Source organism: Monodelphis domestica, chromosome 1 (assembly GCF_027887165.1).
Source record: "Monodelphis domestica isolate mMonDom1 chromosome 1, mMonDom1.pri, whole genome shotgun sequence".
Classification (NCBI taxonomy): Eukaryota; Metazoa; Chordata; class Mammalia; order Didelphimorphia; family Didelphidae; genus Monodelphis; species Monodelphis domestica.
The window spans coordinates 407,266,635-407,288,152 of record NC_077227.1 but is presented as its reverse complement, the minus strand read 5'-3'; the positions used below and the strand labels follow the sequence as shown (position 1 = coordinate 407,288,152).

At 40.3% G+C, this 21,518-nt stretch overlaps 1 protein-coding gene across 1 annotated transcript; it reads left to right on the top strand.

Annotated features, from left to right (window-relative positions):
• BPIFB6 (BPI fold containing family B member 6) lies at positions 1-20,995 on the top strand. The gene is made up of 15 exons (XM_056816783.1): positions 1-100; positions 1,953-2,052; positions 2,554-2,658; positions 3,817-3,966; positions 4,813-4,876; positions 5,421-5,481; positions 8,105-8,196; positions 10,875-11,051; positions 11,318-11,371; positions 13,945-14,115; positions 15,360-15,427; positions 16,239-16,284; positions 18,996-19,059; positions 19,773-19,849; positions 20,963-20,995. The coding sequence occupies exons 1-15, from the start codon at positions 1-3 to the stop codon at positions 20,993-20,995; spliced, it is 1,362 nt and encodes a 453-aa protein (XP_056672761.1).
• Positions 20,996-21,518: the final 523 nt, after the last annotated feature.

The following is a 21,518-nucleotide window of genomic DNA, read 5'->3' as shown; positions in this document are numbered from 1 at the left end:
ATGCTGAGGATTCTTTGCCTAATTTCCTGTGCAATGCTAATGCCCTCAAGGGCTGATCCAGGGGCCCTGCTGAAGCTGGGAATGAATTTCATGAACAAAGGTGAGTGAACATCTGGGGCTGGGGAGAGTTGGTGCTCACTGTAGGGATTGCTGTAGTGGTAAATCCTGGGATCATTCTTCTGCTGAAATATCCTGGAATGCGCACAATTTTCTCCCCCCCACCCCCCAAAAAAGTGTAGCTCTTAGACAAACAAAAGTCTCCTAAAATGCATTTATGTTGACGTACGATGGATTAAAACTTAGGATGGGACTCCTTCTGGGGGTATTAGTCTAAAATTCTATAACATAGTTTCTCTTTGTACCTTTTGGCAAGTGTCAGGATGTGATATAAGGAGGTATGCATGTGTGTGTGTGTGTGTGTGTGTGTGTGATCCTTTTGAGTGTCTCTCACATTCCCCAAATAGGCAACTACCCACTCTGTCCACATGTAAAGCTCATCATGATGGCCTTGGCTATAACATGAAATCCCTAGATGCTTGTTTTATTCTTATTTCTTCATTGTCAGTCCAATACTGGGGTTACTAGTTAGTCTGGATCTAGACTCAATTTGTAGCTGACTTAGGGTTAGAGTTGGGGTCAGGGTTCATGCTGGGGCCAAGATCAGGGCCCAGTCAAGGGTAGGGGATGAGCTCAGTCTGGGGCAGGGACCGGGTTAGGGACTCAGGAAGGGTTCAAGGCTAGAGTTCAGCTCAGCATCAGAGTCTGAGTCCAATCTAGGGGCAAGATTAGGGATTGTTTTGGGTTTGAAGTTAGGGATTAATATGTAGTTAAGTTTGGGGGTGACCCTAGGAAAGGAACTGTACTTAGTCCTAGGACTAGGGTTATGAGACCAGGTTGTGATCAGGTTTGGGGGACTCTCTTGGCAGAAATCAGGTAGTCAGTGGCCAGAGAGGACACTTTCCTGTATTGACCCTGACTTTATTTCCAGTATTCTCATGGATAGGGGAAGAATAATGGAGATAAATGGGAAGTTATATGAAAGAGAACAGAACTAAGGAAGTTGTTCTATACATTGGAAAGGATGGAGTGGTTTATTCCTTGATGATTCCTAAAGTAGTCACTTCCTTTCTTCTATACATCAATCACTTAATGAAGCCATAAATCTACACTGAGATAGGTTGCATTGTTTTTTAAATCCTTACTTTCAGCCTTGGAATCAATACTGTGTATTAATTCTGAGGCAGATGAGCAGTAAGGCCTAGGCTATGGAACTCAAGTGACTTGCCCAGGGTTACACAGCTAGGAAATGTCCAAGGCTCGAGTTGAATCCAGGACTTCCTGTCTCTGGATTTGGCTCTCAACCCACTGAGTCATCTAGATACTCTCATAGGTTGTTGCATTTTGTGGTGGTCCTAGGGTGATATTCTGGAGAGAAAAGAATGATAATAGCCAATGTTTATATTGATTTCACCAAGGCTTCATAAAAATGATCTCCTTAGATTCTTGCACCAAGCCAACTGAGAATTAGAGGAGCTGATTGATTTGCCCACATTTGCACAACTAACTGGTCAAAGTAGGATTTGAACCTAGTTTAGCCTGACTCAATCTAATCCACACAATCTTCACTTTCTACTCCATCATATTTCTGCCTGCAAGCCTACCCTGGGACAACTCACAGCCTGATGGAGAAAGACTCAAACCCACAAAAAAGTTAATTAACAGTAGCCAGATTGGAACAGACACTAAATGCTTGACATTCCCTTAGGCCCTGCTGCATACTGATCAGGAAAAGCTTGACCTCTGACTTATATTGAACTTGGCCTTTGCTTCCTCAAGCCCACATTGACCTGGATATGTACAAAGGATGGGGGATGGCATTCTGGGGTGACTTGCAGTGCAGGGTCAGAAAGGTGATGATCTTACTGAATGATGTTTCTCTGGGTCTCTTCTAGCTGTGAAGGATGCCATGGCTGAGAGCCAGATATTGGAAAAAATGGCAGCCATGGCTAACCAGCCACAGTCTGGAGTCAAGCCCATTAAGGGTATGACAGGGTGAGTGCCAGGAAAAGGGTAGAGTAATGGGGAAGAGGTTGGGTCTTGGGTGGAGACGTCCTGGGCTGGGAAATGGGAGGGAGCTCTGGGGCATGATGGGTGATGGGACCTGTCAAAAGGACCTGTGGACATTGTCCAGTGATCTGAGAGGGGCAGTAAGTTTAAAGGGGCAGTTCAAACATAATTTGTCAGGGCTGGGAAAGACCTTAGTACATAGTAGATAGTAGATTAGTAGATAGAAGATAGAAATTTAAAGCTAGATGGAACCTTAGAACATTAAATATAGAATGTCAGAGCTAAAAGGGACCTTATATATAATATATTGCTGTTGTTCATACAGAGCTAGAAACATAGACTCAGAAAGGAATAAGTCACTTGTTGGAGGTCACACAGTAAGTCATTGTCAGGGCTTGAATTAGAATTCAGGTTTCCCAAGTCCTAGCCTTTTTTTCTTTCTTGATATTGACACTTATCTCATTCTGTTTCATTGCTCCTCCCTAGGATGAAGGTGAAAGATGTTCAGCCTCCCATCATCACACTGGATTTTCTGCCAGAGGTGGGAATTTTCCAGTGTGTGTCTACCAGGATCACCATCACAGGGAAGAGGTGAGTGGTGGGAAACTGAGGCATACTATCTGACAGGTTGTCATTTTTTAGGGGTCTTAAGGGGGTCCCTATGGCGACTTAGGAAGCCTGTTTTTTAGAGGTGGGAGGCAAACTCTGCAAGTAGAAGTGGAAGCATCAGACAGGATTAGATGACCTAAAGGGTGGAACATAGGCATAAGATAAGAGAGAGGATCAGATCTAGGGAAGGATTAAACCTGTGTGTATATGTATGACCACATGTAAATTATGCACGCATAATTTCCATATAACATAGAGACAGAATCATAGGCTCATAGATTTAGAGGTAGAAGTGGCTTTAGGATTCCAATCATTCCATTTTACAGATGAGGAGATGGAGGCACACATAAGTTAAATGATAAGCCTGGGGTCATACAGCTAGTGAGTGTCACGGAGAGGATTTGACTTCAGGTCTTTGGATTCCAAGTTCAGATCCCTATCCATTATACAGCACTGCCTCCCATTCTTGGGGTCCAAAGATTTGAGTTTACACCTTTGCCATGTGGTCTTTGATGGGATAGCCTCTGTGCAAGTCACTTTCCCTCTATGGACCTCACTTGTCAAATGAGGAGGTTGAACTAGACGGTTTCTATTCTATTCTAGGGACCCTTCAATGGGGACTCTAGATCCATATTCACATTTTATAGCAACATTCAGAGGCAAAATGATTTGCCCCTAATCTAGCAGTGAATAGGTAGGACTAAGTCAAGACCTTAGAACAACGTTCTCGATATATCATGTCTTTATTTTACCCCATTGCTTCTCCTTAAGGCAGTAGTTTTTATCACACTTAGTTTACCCATCTATAGTTTATATTCTTCCAGATGTTGTTGGGTTATTCAGACAGATTTTTAAGACTACTGTATGAAAAACTCAACAAAAAATTTCTCATATTTTTAGTGAATAGTACCTTGAATTGGGAGTCACACCTGGATTCTAATGTTGGCTTTTTCATGACCTGTTGTGTGACTTTGGATAAATCCATTAACTATTCTGCGTCTCAGTTTCCTCCTCTATCACATGAAGAGGTTGGACAAGATGGATACCTCCTACACATCTGACATAAGTATTTTGATTTCTTAAGTATAGATTCAGTGTCTTTGCAGATGATTCCTCAAAATTTGTCCTTTCCTTTCTCAGCTTTATAGGTGGAACAATGGAAATCACTGTGGTTGTGAACATCACGGCCACAAATAGGCTGCAGCAGAATGAGGAGACAGGCCTGCCCATGTTCCAGAGTGAAGGATGTCAGATCATTTTGGTTGATGTCAAAACTAACCTGCCCAGCAAGTGAGTGTTGGACAAAGGGAGGTAAAGAGGGGGTAGGGGTTGTTCTGGGGATTTAGGCATCAGCAGGATCTCTTGAGCCCTTTCTGATCCAACAGGGACTGTTGTGTTGGCCCCAGCCTGGGTGTTCAAATCTCTTTAGAACTTGGAGCTAGAGTCTCATAGAAGGACCTGTAATCATTCTTCTGCCTTGGCTTAGAGCCTGATATTAGCATCATACCATTCAACTTCTTATTCTTCTCACAGAAAAGGGTATTTTCCCTACTGAACAGCATTAACAAACCCTATTTACATATTTCTTTCCAGTGAAATGGCATATGAACCATACCTTTTCTTTTTATTTTCTGTTCATTTTTTCTCCTCTCAAAGTCAGAATGGTGGATCATTCCCATACCCATTCATAGTTTAAGTCATTTATTTATAACATGTAATTACTCTGCCATTTATTCACTCATTCACTCTTTACTTTTTTTTTTTTAAACCCTTACCTTCCATCTTGGAGTCAATACTGTGTATTGGCTCCAAGGCAGAAGAGTGCTAAGGGCTAGGCAATGGGGGTCAAGTGACTTGTCCAGGGTCACACAGCTGGGAAGTGTCTAAGGCCAAATTTGAACCTAGGACCTCCCATCTCTAGGATTGGCTCTCAATCCACTGAGCTACCCAGCTGCCCCCACATGCTTTACTTTTTTTAACTTATATTTTCCTTTCATTTATTCATTCACTCTTTTGCTCATGCTCATTCAATTCATTCATTTTTCTACTTATTCCTGCCCCCCTTTCAGTGATCATCCTTACTGTCTGTCCATTCTTTTCTTCCTTAACCACTGATTTCCTTGTGCCTCTGTTCAGCATGCTGCCTAAAGTGATCAACAAATTCTTGGACAGCACCCTGCAGAAGATTCTCCCTGGCCTGGTAAGTCAGTTTGAGTTCTCATTATAGTGGGTCTGATCAATTGACTAATTAGTTGGCATTTATTAAGTATTTACTTTGTGCCAGACACTATATTATATTCTAGGAGTAAAAGTGAAACAATCTTTGCACTCAAGAAGCTTAAATTCTAATAGTTCAATTAAACAGGAACAAAGGAATCTTGGCCAGGGAAGGGAATTTTGGTTTCCAGAGTCATGGAGATTGTAAGTGGTTGTTATGCCCCTTATCAGTAGCAATGCTAATATTAATGTTATTATTATTCATTCTTAGAGGTGAAAAGCAGGGGTAGGTACAGAGCTGGATGGAGTGTTAGGATGGACCTAATACAATTCCATCATCTGACAGAGGAGAAAATTGAAGGCTAAAGAATAGAAAAGATGTTCAAAATTCCAGAGGATATCAGAGCTCTCAGGTCCCTGGCTCCTAGGCCAGGACTCTGTGTTACTTCTGAATATCTGCCCACTACCTCAGGCCTATGCCAGGGGCTCTGGCTATTCTTTCACTTGAGCTCTTTTCTGATTCCCAGATGTGTCCTGCAATTGACACTGTCCTTGAGTTTGTGAACCAAAAGTGGAGTCACCTTACAGGTATGTTGTTCATGCCCCATTGAGGCTATTCTCTCTGAAGACTATTTTTGATATCTCTACCCTGTAGTTTCTTGTCCTCATGACCCTCTCATAAAATCCTTGACTTTTCTTTAAAAAACCTTTACCTTCCATCCTAGAATTAATATTGTGTATTGGTCCTGAGGCAGAATGAGGACTAGATAATTGAGTTTGACTTGCTCAGGATCACACAGCTAGGAAGTATCTGATGCCAAATTTGAACCCAGGATCTTTCATCTCTATGCCTGGCTCTCTATCTACTGAAACACCTAGCTGCCCTTCCAATTGTTAATAGTATCAAAAACAACCTGGAACATAGGATGCACTATGCAAATGCTTTTGTTATTATTATTATTGAATCTAAAATAGTAAACTGATTCTCAGTAAGGGATTATGGTGTCTTTCCCCCCCACCTGATTAGATAAAGGTGTACAAAGATTGGATAATTTTTCTCAGACTTCATGCTTTTCAAAACAACTACTACCATTGGGTCACCACTGGCCTTGAACTTCACCATCTCAATGGTTGGTTTTCTCTAGGCATGAATAATTGAGTTAATGTACATGATCAAATTTATATGGTTATCTAGAAAAATGTGATTTTTAGAAAGAATGGCAAGCATGTTGGGATGATAGAACATCCCTGTTCCTGGGGAGACTTAGTCTGGTGGATCTCTTGAGCTCAGGAGTTTTGAGCTCATCTGGTGTTCACTCTGTCTGGGATCACCATAGCACCTCCTGGGGGACTGTTAGGGGAGGAGAAGCACCAGGATTCCTGAGAAGGGATAAATTGGTTTGGTCCAGGTTGGAAACAAGGCAGGTCAAAATTCCTGTGCTTCTCAATAGATGGAATTGGGCCCTTCCAGTCTGGGTGAGACAGGGAAACACAGACCCCCCCAACTCCTATTCCCACTTAAAAAAAAGCAGAGTTATTTAATTTTAACTATTATTTTTTACAAGATTAAGTAAAAATAAAATTGATAGCAAAACTTAAAGAAATATCCTATATATTATGATATAGTACCATATATTATATATACTATATAATAGAGTACCATATATAATATACAATACTATATTTTTAAAGAAATAATATACCATATAGTATATATATATATATATATAACATAGCATTATATATAATGTATAGGTTATATATAGTATAGTATTATATAATAACATTTAACATATAACTATGTTAAATTATATGTATTTTATAATATAGCATAGTACTATAGAATATAGTACTATATTATAAAATCTAGTATTAATACTAGATTAATATAACATATTTCTATGTTATATAGAATTATATATAATAATATAATAAATATATTACTAGTTTATATAACATATAATATAGTAAATTTAGGTACAAATTCAGTATTTTCATTCTCCTTAGACTGTTATCAATCACTTCTTAGATCTTGCCTTATTTCAATTCTCTAGTGTCAGTGTGAAACTCAACTCTCTTTGAGTCAGAGACCAGCTTGCCAGAATTAACACAGACGGGGCTATACTTGTTACTTCTAGAACTTTTTCTATTTATATTTAAAAAATATATGTGTATATATATATATATATATATATATATATATATATATACACACACATTATTCAGGTCAACCTGCTTCTTAAAAAGGTCACATTTTTCTCCCCTTTTAGAACATCTTAATGACCCACGTTTGAACAAGACAATTTTAAGCCACTGGGTCTGGATCAGATCCATTGGTTTCCTCAGAGATATGTCATCAGCATTCCAACCTACCTGGCAACAGGTGCCTTTTAATAGATGCATTGAATGCCTTAACTCAAAGGAATAACCATCCATAGAATGTCAGTTGTTTGCGCAGTCCAGTGGAGAATGATATTTGTGAGCAAGGACTAGATTGTCAACCTCCCTTCTACCTCTAAAGCCTCTGGTTCCTTGATAGAGAGGGGTCTCTAATCATCTTCATTAACAAGGGCAGCTAGGTACTTCAATGGATAGAGCGACAGGCCTGGAGTTAGGAGATCCTGGGTTCAAATCTGAGCCTAGACACTTTCCAGCTGTGTGACCCTGGGCAAGTCACTTAACCCTGCTTGCCTCAGTTTCCTCAACTGGAACAGGAGCTGAGAAGGAAATGGCAAACCACTTCAATATCCTTGCTAAGAAAACCCCAAGAGGGGTCATATGGAGTTGGACATGACTGAAGTCGTATATCTATAAACTTATAATTATAATTATCTATTTCTCCATCTGGGAAATGGATTACTAGAACATTAGAGCTGGAAAGGATTTTAGAAGTCATTAATTCCAATTCCAATTTGATAAAGGAAGAAAATGAGGTCTGAAGAATGAGAGTGACTTGCTTAAGGTCTCATAGTCAGATCAAGAAACCAGTGTGAAGTGCTAACCCATGACTCCCCCCTATCCTGGATTGGTTCCCAAAGGAAGTATTTCTACCTCTGAAGGCTCATGGTCCCTTCTCCCATGATGGTCTTGTCCCTGAACCAGCTAGTGAAATTTGGGTATCTTCAGGCCTCTCTCCCATAAACCTAGCCAGCTTTGCACATCCTTTATGCAGGCGTCTCTGATTACATGCCCTGTGTTTCTCCTCACACAGACCCCATCCCTGTGGGTGAGGCTGGCAGCATCAAGTACGTCCTTACGAGCACCCCAGTCACCACGGCCTCCTACATAGAAGTAGATTTCAGTGTAAGTGCTTAAGTGGGGTGAGGACCTTCCTGAGCTGGATGGATAGAACTTTAGCTAGAACCACAGTTGGGTACTAGTAGATGCGGGAGAGGAAAGTGAAACATTTTTGGTCCAGGATAAATTAATATCGCCCATTTACCAAAACTGTACTGAATGTCCAAGGGGCCTTTTTGGTATCTTTTGGTTTTGTGACATTGTCTACCTGTCATGTATCAACTTTGTGAGACTCATAAATGACATGAGGATTCTAGATAGAAAGAGAGAGATGAGTAGGGTTCTTTTTAGAACTGGAATCACTTATTAATTAATTAATTAATTAATCTATCTATCTATCTATCTATCTATCTATCTATTTATTTAGTTTTGTCATGTAATCCTTGGGCAGTCTGGTGAAGCCTAGAGACCTCCTCTTAGAATGATGATTTTAAATGTGTAAAATAGAATTATAAAGGAAATCCTGAAATATGGTCCTCAAAATATTATTAAAAAGTTTATAGAATTTGGGTTAGAAGTCCTTGTATCAATCACTTTCATGGCAATTCTTTCCTGGCGATGAATGAGAAAGAGTCGGAACCTTGGGTACCTAGAATGGTTGAATCAAGGTATTTTTTTTTAATCTATAAAATGGGGAAAATAACTCACTCTCCACCTGACAGGACCATTGTAAAAATCAAATAAATTGACGGATAAAAAAATTAAGTGATGGCTGCATAGAACTAAATATGTTAGAAATTTGAATATGAGGCAGCTAGGTGGTTCAGTAGATTGAGAACCAGGTCGAGAGAGGGGAGTTCAAATCTGGCTTCAGACACTTCCTTGCTGTGTGACTCTGGGCAAATTACTTAACCCTGTTTGCCTAGCCCATACTGCTTTTCTCCTTGGAACCAATCCACAGTATTGATTCTAAGACAGAAGATAAGGGTTTTATTTTAAAAAAGAAATCTTTAATATGTAATGATGTGATAGAATATGACCTTATTCTTCTCCTCTGATTTTTCTTCATGACATGGAGGTAACTCAGAGCTCTCAAAGACCATGTTACTGGAACATAAAATCTACCAGTTTCTCAACACCTGGAAAGGCACCAAATGGAGGACCTCAGACTTCTTGTCATCTAGGGACTAGCCCAACAGAATCCAGCTATAGGGAAATAAATGTTTTGGCCATAGTAATTCTTGAAGATTGACTATTAGGTCCTAGAGGGGTCTTGAGAAAGAAGAGATCTGTGTTAGTAAAGGAAATGCCCACATGGATGGAACCATGTATCACTGAATTATTGATGTCTGTAATATGACATTAATTAATAAGATAGAACATCCTATAATGGGTAGAGAGCCAAACTTGGAAATAAGAAGACCTGGGCTAGAATTCTACCTTATTATTTGTGTGATTCCAGGCCAGTCTGGGCCAGATACTCTTTAGGTCTCAGTTTCTTCATCTCCAGAATGGGATGGCTTCATTTGATGATATCTTCCAGTCCTAGATCTATTCACTTATGAGCTATGATTCTATGGTCTTATGGAATTAGGAAGACCAGAGCAGGTCACTTAACTTTTCAGAGTTCCAGGCAACTCTCTAAGATGGATGCTAATCTCTTCTGGAAGAGAGTATCTCCTCTTGGGAGTTCTCCGTAGCAATGAAATCACAAATTCAATTAAAAAGACATAGCAGGGGCAGCTATTTGGCACAATAGAGTACCAGACCTGTAGACAGGAGATCCTGGGTTCAAATCTAATCTCAGAAACTTCCTAGCTGTGTGACTGTGGGAAAGTCACTTAACTCTGATTTCCTAAACTTCACTGCTCTTCTATCTTAGAGTTGTTTCTAAGAAATGAAGGGTTTATTTAAATAATTGTTTATTAATATTAATGCTATGTCCCTTCTAGCTTTTACACATGTGACTTGGGTACTATTCACATAATGATAACATTATATCTGGAAGGGATCTTAGAACATATAATATCAGAGGAGGGACCTCAGAGACCATCTAAGTGAACCTCCTCATTTCACAAATGGAGAAAGTGATACCCTGGGAAAAGAAATTATTTGCCCATTATCATACAGTAACTTAGTAATATAGCCAGGACTAGAACCCATGTCTCTTGACTCCTAACCTAACACTCCTTCCACCATGTCACACTTACTCCCAAGACAATGAAGAAGCAAATTTGAATGGGATGGATGAGATGATCTGGAATCAGTGATGCAGGAGGGTAATTTTTGTTGTTCAGTCATTTCAGGCCTTTCTGGCTCTTTCTGACCTCATTTGTTGTTTTCATGGCAAAGATACCAAAGTGCTTTGCCATTTCCTTTTCTATCCCATTTTACAGATGGGGAAACTGAGGCAAACAGGGTTAATTGACTTGCCCATGGTCTGATTGACCCTTCCTATTTTTAAGTGGTACTTAGTACCTAATTACCTTACTACCTGTATACTCTTGGACAGGCCAATTACTTTTTATTTTTATTTCCTCAAATCTGAAATGTTGGAGCTGGGCAAGATGACCTCAAAGGTCCCTTCCATCTCTAAAGCTAAGATCTCTTGAATGTTGGCATTTAGTATTCATAGATTTCCTAATGATTTTGCCTCTATTACCTACCATCAATGTGAACAACTGAGAAAAGAGTTATTCTTGAGGCTGAATGAATGTCCATCTCTCCCATTCCCAACTATACAGCCCATAGTCCAGCGACAAGAGGGTGGTACCATCGCTCTGCCTGAAGATGGGGCTGCTCTCACAGTCCCTGAAGATTACCCAGCTGGCTCATCCCAGTTGGTGCTCTCTGCCGCATTCTTTACTGCTGAGTTCACTCTCCTACAGAAATCCTTTGATGTGGACATCAAAGGCAAGACTGTGAGTCTCATTCCTCTTCCAGCCATGATGCTGGCCCTACTCCTGGCCACCTGGGGGAGGCTGCTTTCCTTCCAGCCTGAGGGTCTGGGGTCTTGTCTATTGGGTTTCTCTATGCCATTAGTGATAGTCATTCCTTCTTCTATTTGACTAAGTTCCCTGAGAGCTGGGACCCTGGTTTTTCCATCTTTTTATTTCCCACTGTTGATTATTCATAGTTGGTATGTCATAAAGGTTTGCCAAATTGAGACTTTGTTTTTGTTTTCCAGATTGGCAAACTCCCCCCACATACGACCAAAACACTATCTGGTTTTGTGTCCAAGGTGAGTTATTTCATTTGACTCTGACCCCTTAGATTGGGCCACAGGAAAAAAAAGTCAGTGCCCCCTTTCCCATAAAGCTGCTTTAGGGAAGCCTTCTTTCTTTTACAGGTTTTCTAAAGCTCTTTCCTGACCACAACTCTGTGAGCTAAATAATGCAAGTATTATGAGCATTCCAGTCCTAAAGAGGAGAAAACAAAAGCTTAGAGGAGTTAGTGGATAATAGATTTGCAACTTGATAGAACCTGGGTGGAGTATCTTTTCCAATCCTCTCATTTTAGAGATGAAGAAATTGAGACCCAGATAGGTTAAAAGAGTTACACATAGTAAATAGTGGAGCTGGGATCTGAACCTGTTTTTTTTTTTCCTGGCTTAAAACCCTTTCTTCCATCATACCCTTCCTTTGTGCCCCACTCTCCACCTTGTGGAGGAGATGAGAAGGGAGCCAATGAGGAGATTTTATGTCTGCGATTAGACCTGAAATGCCTTAAGCACATTCTCAGGGCCAAACTGCCAAGAGAGTTGTTACAATACAGAATTTTAAAAAAATTACTCAATTTATTTTTATTCAGTCCATTCCTTCCTCCCCTCCCCATGACATAGAAGGCATTATTCAGCAAAAAGTATAGTTTATGTCGTTCCTGTTTCCATTTTTTCAATTCACTCTTTGGAGGTTAGTCTTCAAATATTAAATCTGTAGCTCTATGTAATGTTTCCTTGGTTCTACTCATTTTCACTCTTCATTATCTCATGTAGCTCTTTCCAAATAAAAAAATTAATCTGCTCATCATTTCTAATGATGCAGTAATATTCCATTAAAATCACATACCACAATTTGTTCAGCCTTTGTTCCTAATTGATGGACAGCTCCTTGATTTCCCATTCTTTGCCACCATAAAGAGAACTGCTATTTGTATTTTAGATCATATAGGTTCTTTTCCTTTTCCCCTAATCTATTTAGGAAATATACATGATGATATAGTTCTTTGGATGTAATTCCAAATTGCTCTCCAAAATGGTTGGTCATTTCACAGTTTCACCAATAGGGCATTAGTGTCTTTACTTTTTCACATCTTCTCCAAAATTTGTCATGTTGTCCTTTTGTCATTTTAGCCAGTCTGATGGGTATGAGATGATACCTCAGAATTGTTTTGATTTGCATTTCCTTTATCAGTAATGATTTAAAGCATTTTTTATGTATTTATATATGGCTTTGATTTCTTTATCCAAAAACTGTCTGTTCATATCTTTTACCCATTTATTAATTGAGGGATGGTTCTTATTCCTATAAATTTGCCAAAGTTCTCTCACTCTCTCTTTATTTAAAAAAATGCCTTCCATCTTAGAAGCAATACTATGTATTGGTTCCAAGGCAACTGGAGCTACGTGATTTGCCCAGGGTCACACAGCTAGGAAGTTTCTGAGGTCACATTTGAAACCAGGACCTCCTGTCTCTAAGTCTGGCTCTCTATCCACTGAGCCAATCAGCTGCCCTTTCTATATAGTTTAGATATGAGACTTCTAGCTGAGAAGCTATTTATGAAATCCCCTACCCCCCAATTTTTGGTTTCCTTCTAATCTTGGCAACATTTGTTTTATTTGTACAAAACCTTTTTGATTTAATGTACTCAAAATTATCCATCTTATATATAACAATGCTCTCTGTCTCTTGTTTACTCACAAATTCCTCTCCTATACATAAATTTGATAGGTAATATGTATTCTATTCTTCTAATTTCCTTATGATATCTCCTTTTATGTCTAGGTCATATATTCATTTTGATCTTATCTTAGTGAGTGGTATAAAATATTGGTCCATCCCTAGTTCCTACCAAATTACTTTCCAGTTGTCCAAGCAATTTTTATCAAATAGGGATATCTTATTCCAAAAGCCTCAATCTATATTTTTGTAAAATACAAGAATCCTATATAATCTTATTATTGTTGGTTGTATGTCTGTTCTGTTCCACTGATCTACCTTTCTATTTCTTAGCCAGTCCTGGATGATTTGGAAAAGATACAATATAGAATTAAGTGAAATGAGATAAAACTCCTTTTGGTAACATATTGTTAATATTGCTAATATGTGTATATTTTTGAAAATTCTGGGAAATATGAGGAAGGCTGTGTGTTTTTTTAAATCATCAAGCTGAAGAATAGGAGAAATATCACCCAGCACACTGAATTTTTCTCAAATTCATTGTCCTACAAGTTCTACCTCCAGCCTATTAGTTCTGTTGGACCAACAGATCAATGGCATTCTCTGCTGTCCTTTTGGTTCAAGAAAAGGCAACAGTTCTGAGGGAATCAGAAGCAAACAGACTGTCACATTAAGAATTTACTGTCTATGTCTTGTATGGAAAACATGATCATACAAAATGTGACAGGGGAAAAGGTAAACATTTTCTCCATTTTTCTGTTGCCTGTATACAAGGAGAAACAAAAGTAGTTGAATGGAATATTTTCTTTGCCCAATTTAAAAATAGTGTATTTCATAAGGAATTTTACTTCAATTCTAATAAGGCCAACAGCCTTGTTCAGGCATGTTCTGACAACATTATTTTGGATTCCTACAGGTTCGTAAAGCCTATCGCAAATCATTGCCTTTGATGACCCAAATCAGAATCAGTAAATCCCCCAAAGTCACCATGAAACCAGGCAAGAGCCAGTTGGACCTTCATGGCACAGTAGAGATGTTTGCTGTTTCTCCCAAGTCAGGTCCTTCCTCCATGTTTGTTCTAGAAACTGTAAGTATTCAAATAATTTCTTTTTTTGCTACTAGGGCCTGCCCATCCTTGCAATTGGTCAACTGACTGGAGGTTAATAATTGAGCAATTGATCATATGATCTGATCCAGTTGTTTTAATGGCTCCTCACAAGATGACCGTGATTGGCACCTTCATATATCTCAAAGACTCTCATAAGGGAGAGGGCTTTAGATTTGGTCCATTTGGTCCTAGAAGGCAAAACTAGGATTAGTGTGTAGAAGTTATGAAGAGGCAGATTTTAAGTTGATATTAGGACGAACTTTCTAAAAATTCAACCTGGACAATAATGAAATGGGTTGCCTTGGGAAGTAGCAATCAGTTCCCTATCACTGGAAGTTTTTATGCAGAATCTGGGTGACCCTTGTGGAGAAAATTATAGAGGGGACATAAAGGGGCTGTAGATATTGGATGGGATGTCCTTAGAGGCCCCTGTTCATAAGATTGGCAATTTAATGAGTGGGCAACTAGACTGGGTTGGCCATGATACAGACACCGAGTTTAGGAGAGATGAAGATCATTCTACCATTTGAAAACTATTTAGGAACCACCCAGGATTGTGCTAGTTGCTTTGCAGGGCATAAGGAATTATATATAGAGGTAAGATCCTTTACTGGTGAGAGCATGGGGCTGAGGGAAGGGGGATTAGGGAAACTGATGATCTTATTTAATCTTGGACTTGAACAGACCAAGAGAAAGAAATTGGGTTGGGCTAGATAACCTTTGAAATCCTTTATAGCTCTGATGTTCTGAGCCTATAACTTAAATTCATCTTTGTTAGCAAGGCCAAGGCAAACCACATTGTATGTTTCCCATCTCTCCCCCAAATATTTTCATCCTTGCTTCAATGATGAAAATGAACATTTTGGACTCTCTTGAGGGGTTGAGCAAGTCAGAGAAGAATAGCCTAGAGAATTAGTAGAAATAGGAAGGAAGGTCCTTGAAGATTGATAAGAAAGATGTGACAAAAGGAACAAATTGTGTACATATTGGCCACAGGTCTTTGTTAGTTTTAGTAGAAGAGCCACCTCCTTTCCTACTTGCTGCCTCTCCATATTTTTTGCTCATGGTGGAGGCTGGGAAGGGGGAGATCCTGAAATGCATGTCTATTGGAGTTGGGAGTCTGGAGGCCAGAGGATGACACATCTGAGCACATATCTGAATGGTTTATATGTTTGAAAAGTGCCAGGCTCTTGGATTGACCTTCTGTTCTTTGCCACTGGCAGCACTTCAACTTGGACATTCAGTATTCACTGAGTGAAGACAAGGTGCTCATGGCCACATCCATGGACAAGTAAGTGGGGATCACTCACTCTGGACTGGAGGAGGACATCCTCCTCTTTGGTAAACACGTGTATGGATGAATATAACAAGTAGATCCATGACATTCCCCCATGGCATACATAACCACAGAACTTACTGGTTTGTGAAATTTATAAAATGAGTTCACTCAGAGAACATGCTATGATCCAAGATACCAGGCTCTACCTTGCTCTACCTCAAATGGTGAACATATTTATACGATACACTGGAGATAATACATGCATGACACACTTACCCAAGATATACCTGCCACACACATGATCTATACTTATACATGAAGTACATGATATGCAGCTCATAATCACATATGCCACGTTCAGTTAGATATGAGGTCACACTGACATATATATCCACAGCACAGATACATTGCTGTAAAGGGGAAAGAAAATGAGACCCTAACAAAAAGAATTAGCACTGAGCATCCTGGGAAGGTTAAATTTATCCTACCCTTGTTATTCCTGGTTGGGGGTGAGGAGACACACTGAGGAAGAAGAGATGATGTAGTCCCCTGCCCAATGGACATGAAGCCTTGTGGCTATGGCTGTGGAGTGTGTGATAGTAGGAAGATCTGGAACATAAAGCTGTATCAGTCTTAGTATCTTTCTAGTTCAGGTAGCAGGAGTCCTCTCAGTCTGAACCTGGCCCCTTCTGGGGTCCCAGAATTGCACTTCATAACCTCCTGCCCTATTTTAGCCTCTTTTCTTGAAACAGAAGTCCTTGCCTCCCAGGCTCCTTGAATCTCTCTGTTCTGCCTCTGACTTGCTTCTCTTTCTTTCCTGAAGATTGTTGGACCTTTCTGTGGCCTCTTCTTCTATTGGTTCCTTTAAGGTAAGTGTATAGAACTTCCATTTTGCCTCACTTTATATGGGGGCGATGGTGTGGTATGATGGAGAGCATATTAGACTTGGAATTAGGAAGATGTGTGTTTAGATCTTGCTTCTGATTACAATTTAGGTGTCTGTGAACAAATGATTTAATTTTTCTGTACAATGAGGATATTCCTGAGAAAATCATCTAATTCATGGTATGAGGCTCAAAGTGTTTAAAACACTGCAAATCTTAAAGTGCTATAACACTAAAAAAGCTAATAAGCTTTTTAAATTATTGTTGGAAACCATGTGGCCATGGGTAACCCACAGGGATGACTGTTTTAATTTGATTAGTGCAAAGAAAAATCTTGAAAGTAGAAATAATAGCTAAATAATAGCCATCTGCACTCTTCTGTCTGTTTCCCCATCCCCTTCAATATACAGTCTAGTTTCTTGTAAATAGCTTTAGGTTTGGTACATGCCTAGGAATAGTATCTGTAGGGGATGTAACTTCTTCCTGGGTTATTATCTGTAAATAGTAAAAATAGGAGGCAACATGGTGACTGTTGGGCAAGAACCAATTTGGCATAGCTTAGAGTTAGATTTCAGAAGTGTTGAATTCCCTTAATTAATTTGAGTAGTTTAGAGCAGTTCTCCAGTTCCCTCCTGTTCATAGACTCATGGGTCTCCTTAGGAGATGCCCCTCTTTTCCAAGCAGTATATAGATGAGATTTAATTCTCTGGACCCAGCCTCAAATGGGCTGGTTCTGAGGAGAAAGAAGACTTCATATCATCACTAGGTGGTATCACAATGCTGAGTTTCATATGTTCTCTAGACTTGGAAGCATCCTGACTATGGAACAAATCCAAAATGTTTTGATTTTAAACTTTTGCATTGTTATCTTTTGTTTTCACATCATCTTAATTTTCCTTTCTTAATATGTTTCTCTTCTTCCTTTTCCTTCTTTTCTCCCAACCAGAGAGTCTTCCCTTATAACAGAATGAAAAAGAAAGAGAAAATAGATCAATTTATCCAATTTAGCCAATACATCAACTGAGTCAGATAGTGCTAATTATAGTTCTTGGCACATAGCAAGGGTTAAATTAATGCTTGCTGACTTGATTTAACAGTACACGCAGCACTCCACACCCATAGTTGTTCACCTCTACAAAAGAAGAGAAAGAATTATTTTCTTATATCTCTTTTTTAGGGTCAAATTTGGCCATTATAATTTCATTGCGTATACTTTTAGTTTTTTCCTTTCCATTTACATTGTTGTACATACTGTTTTTCTCCTTTGGCTCATTCCAATTTGCATTGGTTTATCCCAGCATGCTTGATAGAACAATAACTCACCGCACCAAAGCAAAAATAAGTGGTCAGACTAGACTTCCAGGATCAGGTCTGGCCAGCTGATGCTGAATCTTATTGACTCCCTGCTTTCGTGAGGAGGGGAAGGGTCAGGTTGTGAGTCAGCTGCATGACAACAGTACTTTCCATCTTTTTGGATGCTCAGCATCCTTGAAACTAGAGGAGAAGGGGGATAAGATAACTTAGCTATGAAACAATTGGCATAATTGATCTCTTTAGCACTGAATGCCTAGGCCTTATGAGCTAATGCCATTAGAGAACAGCTCTGGTTACCATGGCTAGTGCTCTCTGCATTCGGGCAAAGGTAGAAATCTATAGGCCTGCTCTTGTCCCAAGACACTGACCTACTGGTGGCTTTATCCATCCAGAACCATTTGTAGGGACTTCTAACCCTTGAATAATCAATTAAGAGACATTTATTAAGTCTTCTCTACTTATTTATCAAACATCTACACAGTGCTAGGCACTGTGCTAATACCTGAAAAAGAATCAAAAGGCAGTCTGTACTCTCAAGGAATTTACAATCTAATAAGGGAGACAATATGCAAACAAATATATACAAAGGAGGTTATATGTAGGATTTAATAAGAGATAATTAATAGAGAGAAGGCACTAGAATTAAGAGGAATTGGTGAGGGCTTCCACTAAAAGATGGGATTTTAATTGAGATTTAAAGGAAGCCATGAAGGTTCGTAGGCAGAACAGAGGAGGGAGAACTTTCTGGGTATGCAGCCAAATAGGATTTCATAATAGGGCCCTACTTTCCAGAACACACTGAAGACAAAATGACTCCATCCCAAATTGGTGGCTAAATATTGATTTCACCAGAGAAGAAGGAATAGATTCTCCCTCCCTTCCTCCCTCTCTTTCTCCCTCTCTTTCTCCCTCTCTTTCTCCCTCTCTTACTCCCTCTCTATCTTCCTTCCTTCCTTCCTTCCTTCCTTCCTTCCTTCCTTCCTTCCTTCCTTCCTTCCTTCCTTCCTTCCTTCCTTCCTTCCTTCCTTCCTTCCTTCCTTCCTTCCTTCCTTCCTTCCTTCCTTCCTTCCTTCCTTCCTTCCTTCCTTCCTTCCTTCCTTCCTTCCTTCCTTCCTTCCTTCCTTCCTTCTTCCTCTCTCTTTCTTATTTATTTTTCGCAATTACATGTAAAATTATTTTTAACATTCACTTTCTAAACTTTTGAATTCCAAATTCTCTCCTTCCTTTTCATCCTTCCTTTATCCCCTTTCTTCTCCCTGAGGTAATAGGCAATTTCATATAGGTTATACATATGTGATCATGCAAAACATATTTTCATATTAGCCATGACATTTTATTTTTAAAGTCATATTTTTCTGGTACTTTATGTCTCTTTTTTGCAGGTGAAAAAGCTGAAAGAATTTTTAACTAATTTACTCCAAGAAGCTTTTGTACCAGTGATCAATGGTGAGGCCAAAATGCATTTTTGCTTTTATCATGGAAATGATGATTAATGATGGTGGAGTGGAGGGGGGAGGGAGAGGCCCTGGCCAGTGGAGATGTGACTATGGTCAAAGATCTTGCCTAGTCATTACCTTTAAGAATGGCCAGATGAGTAGGGATAGGAACAATGATATGTTCTTAGGAAATCAGTTTTAGATTTGGAATCCTGAATATTACACCCAGAGAGGAGTGAGAAGAATCTTGGACTGGATTTATATCTGGGATATACAAGGCTGTGTGACCTTGGCATGATCTAAATCTCTTCAAACTTTAGTTTCCTCATCTGCAAAATGGGGAAAGCAACCCTGGCCCCACCTACATCATGGGATTGTCATGAGAAAAATACTTGACAATGCACCATTTTGTAGTGAGTAGAGTAGTAGATTTGGAGTCAGGAAGATGTAGGTTCAAATCTCGTCTTAGACCCTTTCTAGTGGCATGACCCTGGACAAATCACTTAAAGTATCTGGGTCTCAGTTTCCATATCTGTAAAATAAAGGATTGAATGACCTCCAAGTTTCCTTCCAGTTCAAAATTCTATAATTTTATGAAATTTAAATGCTATAGAAAATTTGAATATCCTTGACTTTGGCTCATTCCTTAAGGTGACTCCTCTTTTCTCTCTAACCTATTCCTAGTTTTAACCATTGCTAATGGTGTCCTCTGATCTTTCTCAGGTGTACTCGAAGTTGGTTTTCCCCTTCCAAACTTCCTGGGCATGAAGTATGGACAATCAGAGCTGGCCATTGTGGAGGTATGGGCCAGGGCTTTCTCTGTTTCCTGGCTTCCTTATCAATAAGGCCCGGGGTGGGGGGGTAGAGGGGGAGGAGGGGAGAGGAGCTCAGAGGCCCAGGCAAACCCCATGGGAAGTCAGGTTTTAAGTCCCCTTCCCCTCTGCAGCCTTCCATAGCCCCTATTTTAAAGAGCAGCCTTCTGCCTCCAGGATGAATCACCTCCTGGGACTCAGGTCTGGGATGAAGGCCCACCTTTGGATGTTCGGCTTTGGGGATGCTACCTTCTTTCTCAATGCTTTCCTCTGGCTTTTCTTCTGAGAGTTGAGGGGTCTGGAGTCTTTCCACAACTTCCAGAGTGAAGGATCCAGAATGGAGGTGATATTTGTGATTGGCTGAGGCACTAGATAAAAACATCCTGGGCAAACTCAACCTCAGAAATATCAGTGGCACCCACCGTCTCTGTGTTTCTAGTGCACACATTGCTTTATGCAAGAGAGTCAAGTCAAGTATTACTATTCCTTTTTTTCAGAGGAGATATTGAGGGTTATAGAAGGGAAATGAGTTGCCTAGACCACCCAGCATGTTAAGACAGAGCTGGGAGTAGAAATATGAGAGCAGCCTATGGAAGAGGCCCATGGACACAGATAAATCTCAGATTGCTGTTGCCTGTGTTTCTGAAGCCCCAGGTCCTTGTTTTCCTTTAGTTGTATAGATTACAGGTCTGAGTGAAATCCTGAGAGGGCAGGGAGAGATTGGTTGCTCTGGTCATAGACTCTGCCTCTAATTTAACAGAAAACTTCCTCTTTGTATACTCTTCCTCTCTTCCTAGTGGATTATGGGATCCCACTTGGGTACTTTCCATCAAGCTAACCAGATCATTCCCAGAGGCTGGGGCAGAAGGCTGTGTGTGTGACTCAGTTCCTACTTTATGTCTTCCAAGATGCAGAATTCAGGGGCTTCAGGCCCTAGTTATTTCCTCCTTCCATCCGGACTCCAGACCCCTCCAAGACAAGGTCTCATTGTTTTCCTGAGCACAGGTCCCCTAGGGGTAGAGGGGCCCCCTTGTAAGCATCCTTCCCTACCACTCCCCAGGGATTTAGCAGAAGAGATCCATTCTTTCTCTTTTCTGTCAGAATGCCCTGGTGGTGGACCTGCAGACGCCCTAGGGGAGAGGAGGAGCTGCCTCATCACCCAGGGTACCTGCCTCAAGTCAAGAGAGCCCAGAGTCCATTTCTTCTCCAGACTCCAGACTTCTCCATTTTGCCTATGAATGTTTTGCCTCAAACAAGAAGAGAGAAAAGACTTTGCCTGTGGCTTGTCTCAGTAACCTGGATAAATGTCTTCACTGGAATCAGACCAACGTCTTTTCATGCATCAAATCACCCTCATGAGCTCCTCTCCCCCTCTCCACATGATCATTTCTGAGACCTGGGTTCTAGGTTTGGCTCTGCCACTCCCTCATTGCTTGACCCTTGGCAAGGCATGTGCCCTTGTGACCTGAAACCGAGGCTTCTTGGCCCCTGGGCCAATATACTGCCCTACCCTGGGGATGTAGAGTGTGGCCTGGAAAGGAGAGATGCCAAGCAGTGAGGGGTTGGCAGTGGGGGACTGGCAGAGCTCGTGTTGGAGGTGGTGATGGGTGGGGAGCAAACCAGGGTAAGGGAAGGGTGAAGAAAGGGCAATAGAGAT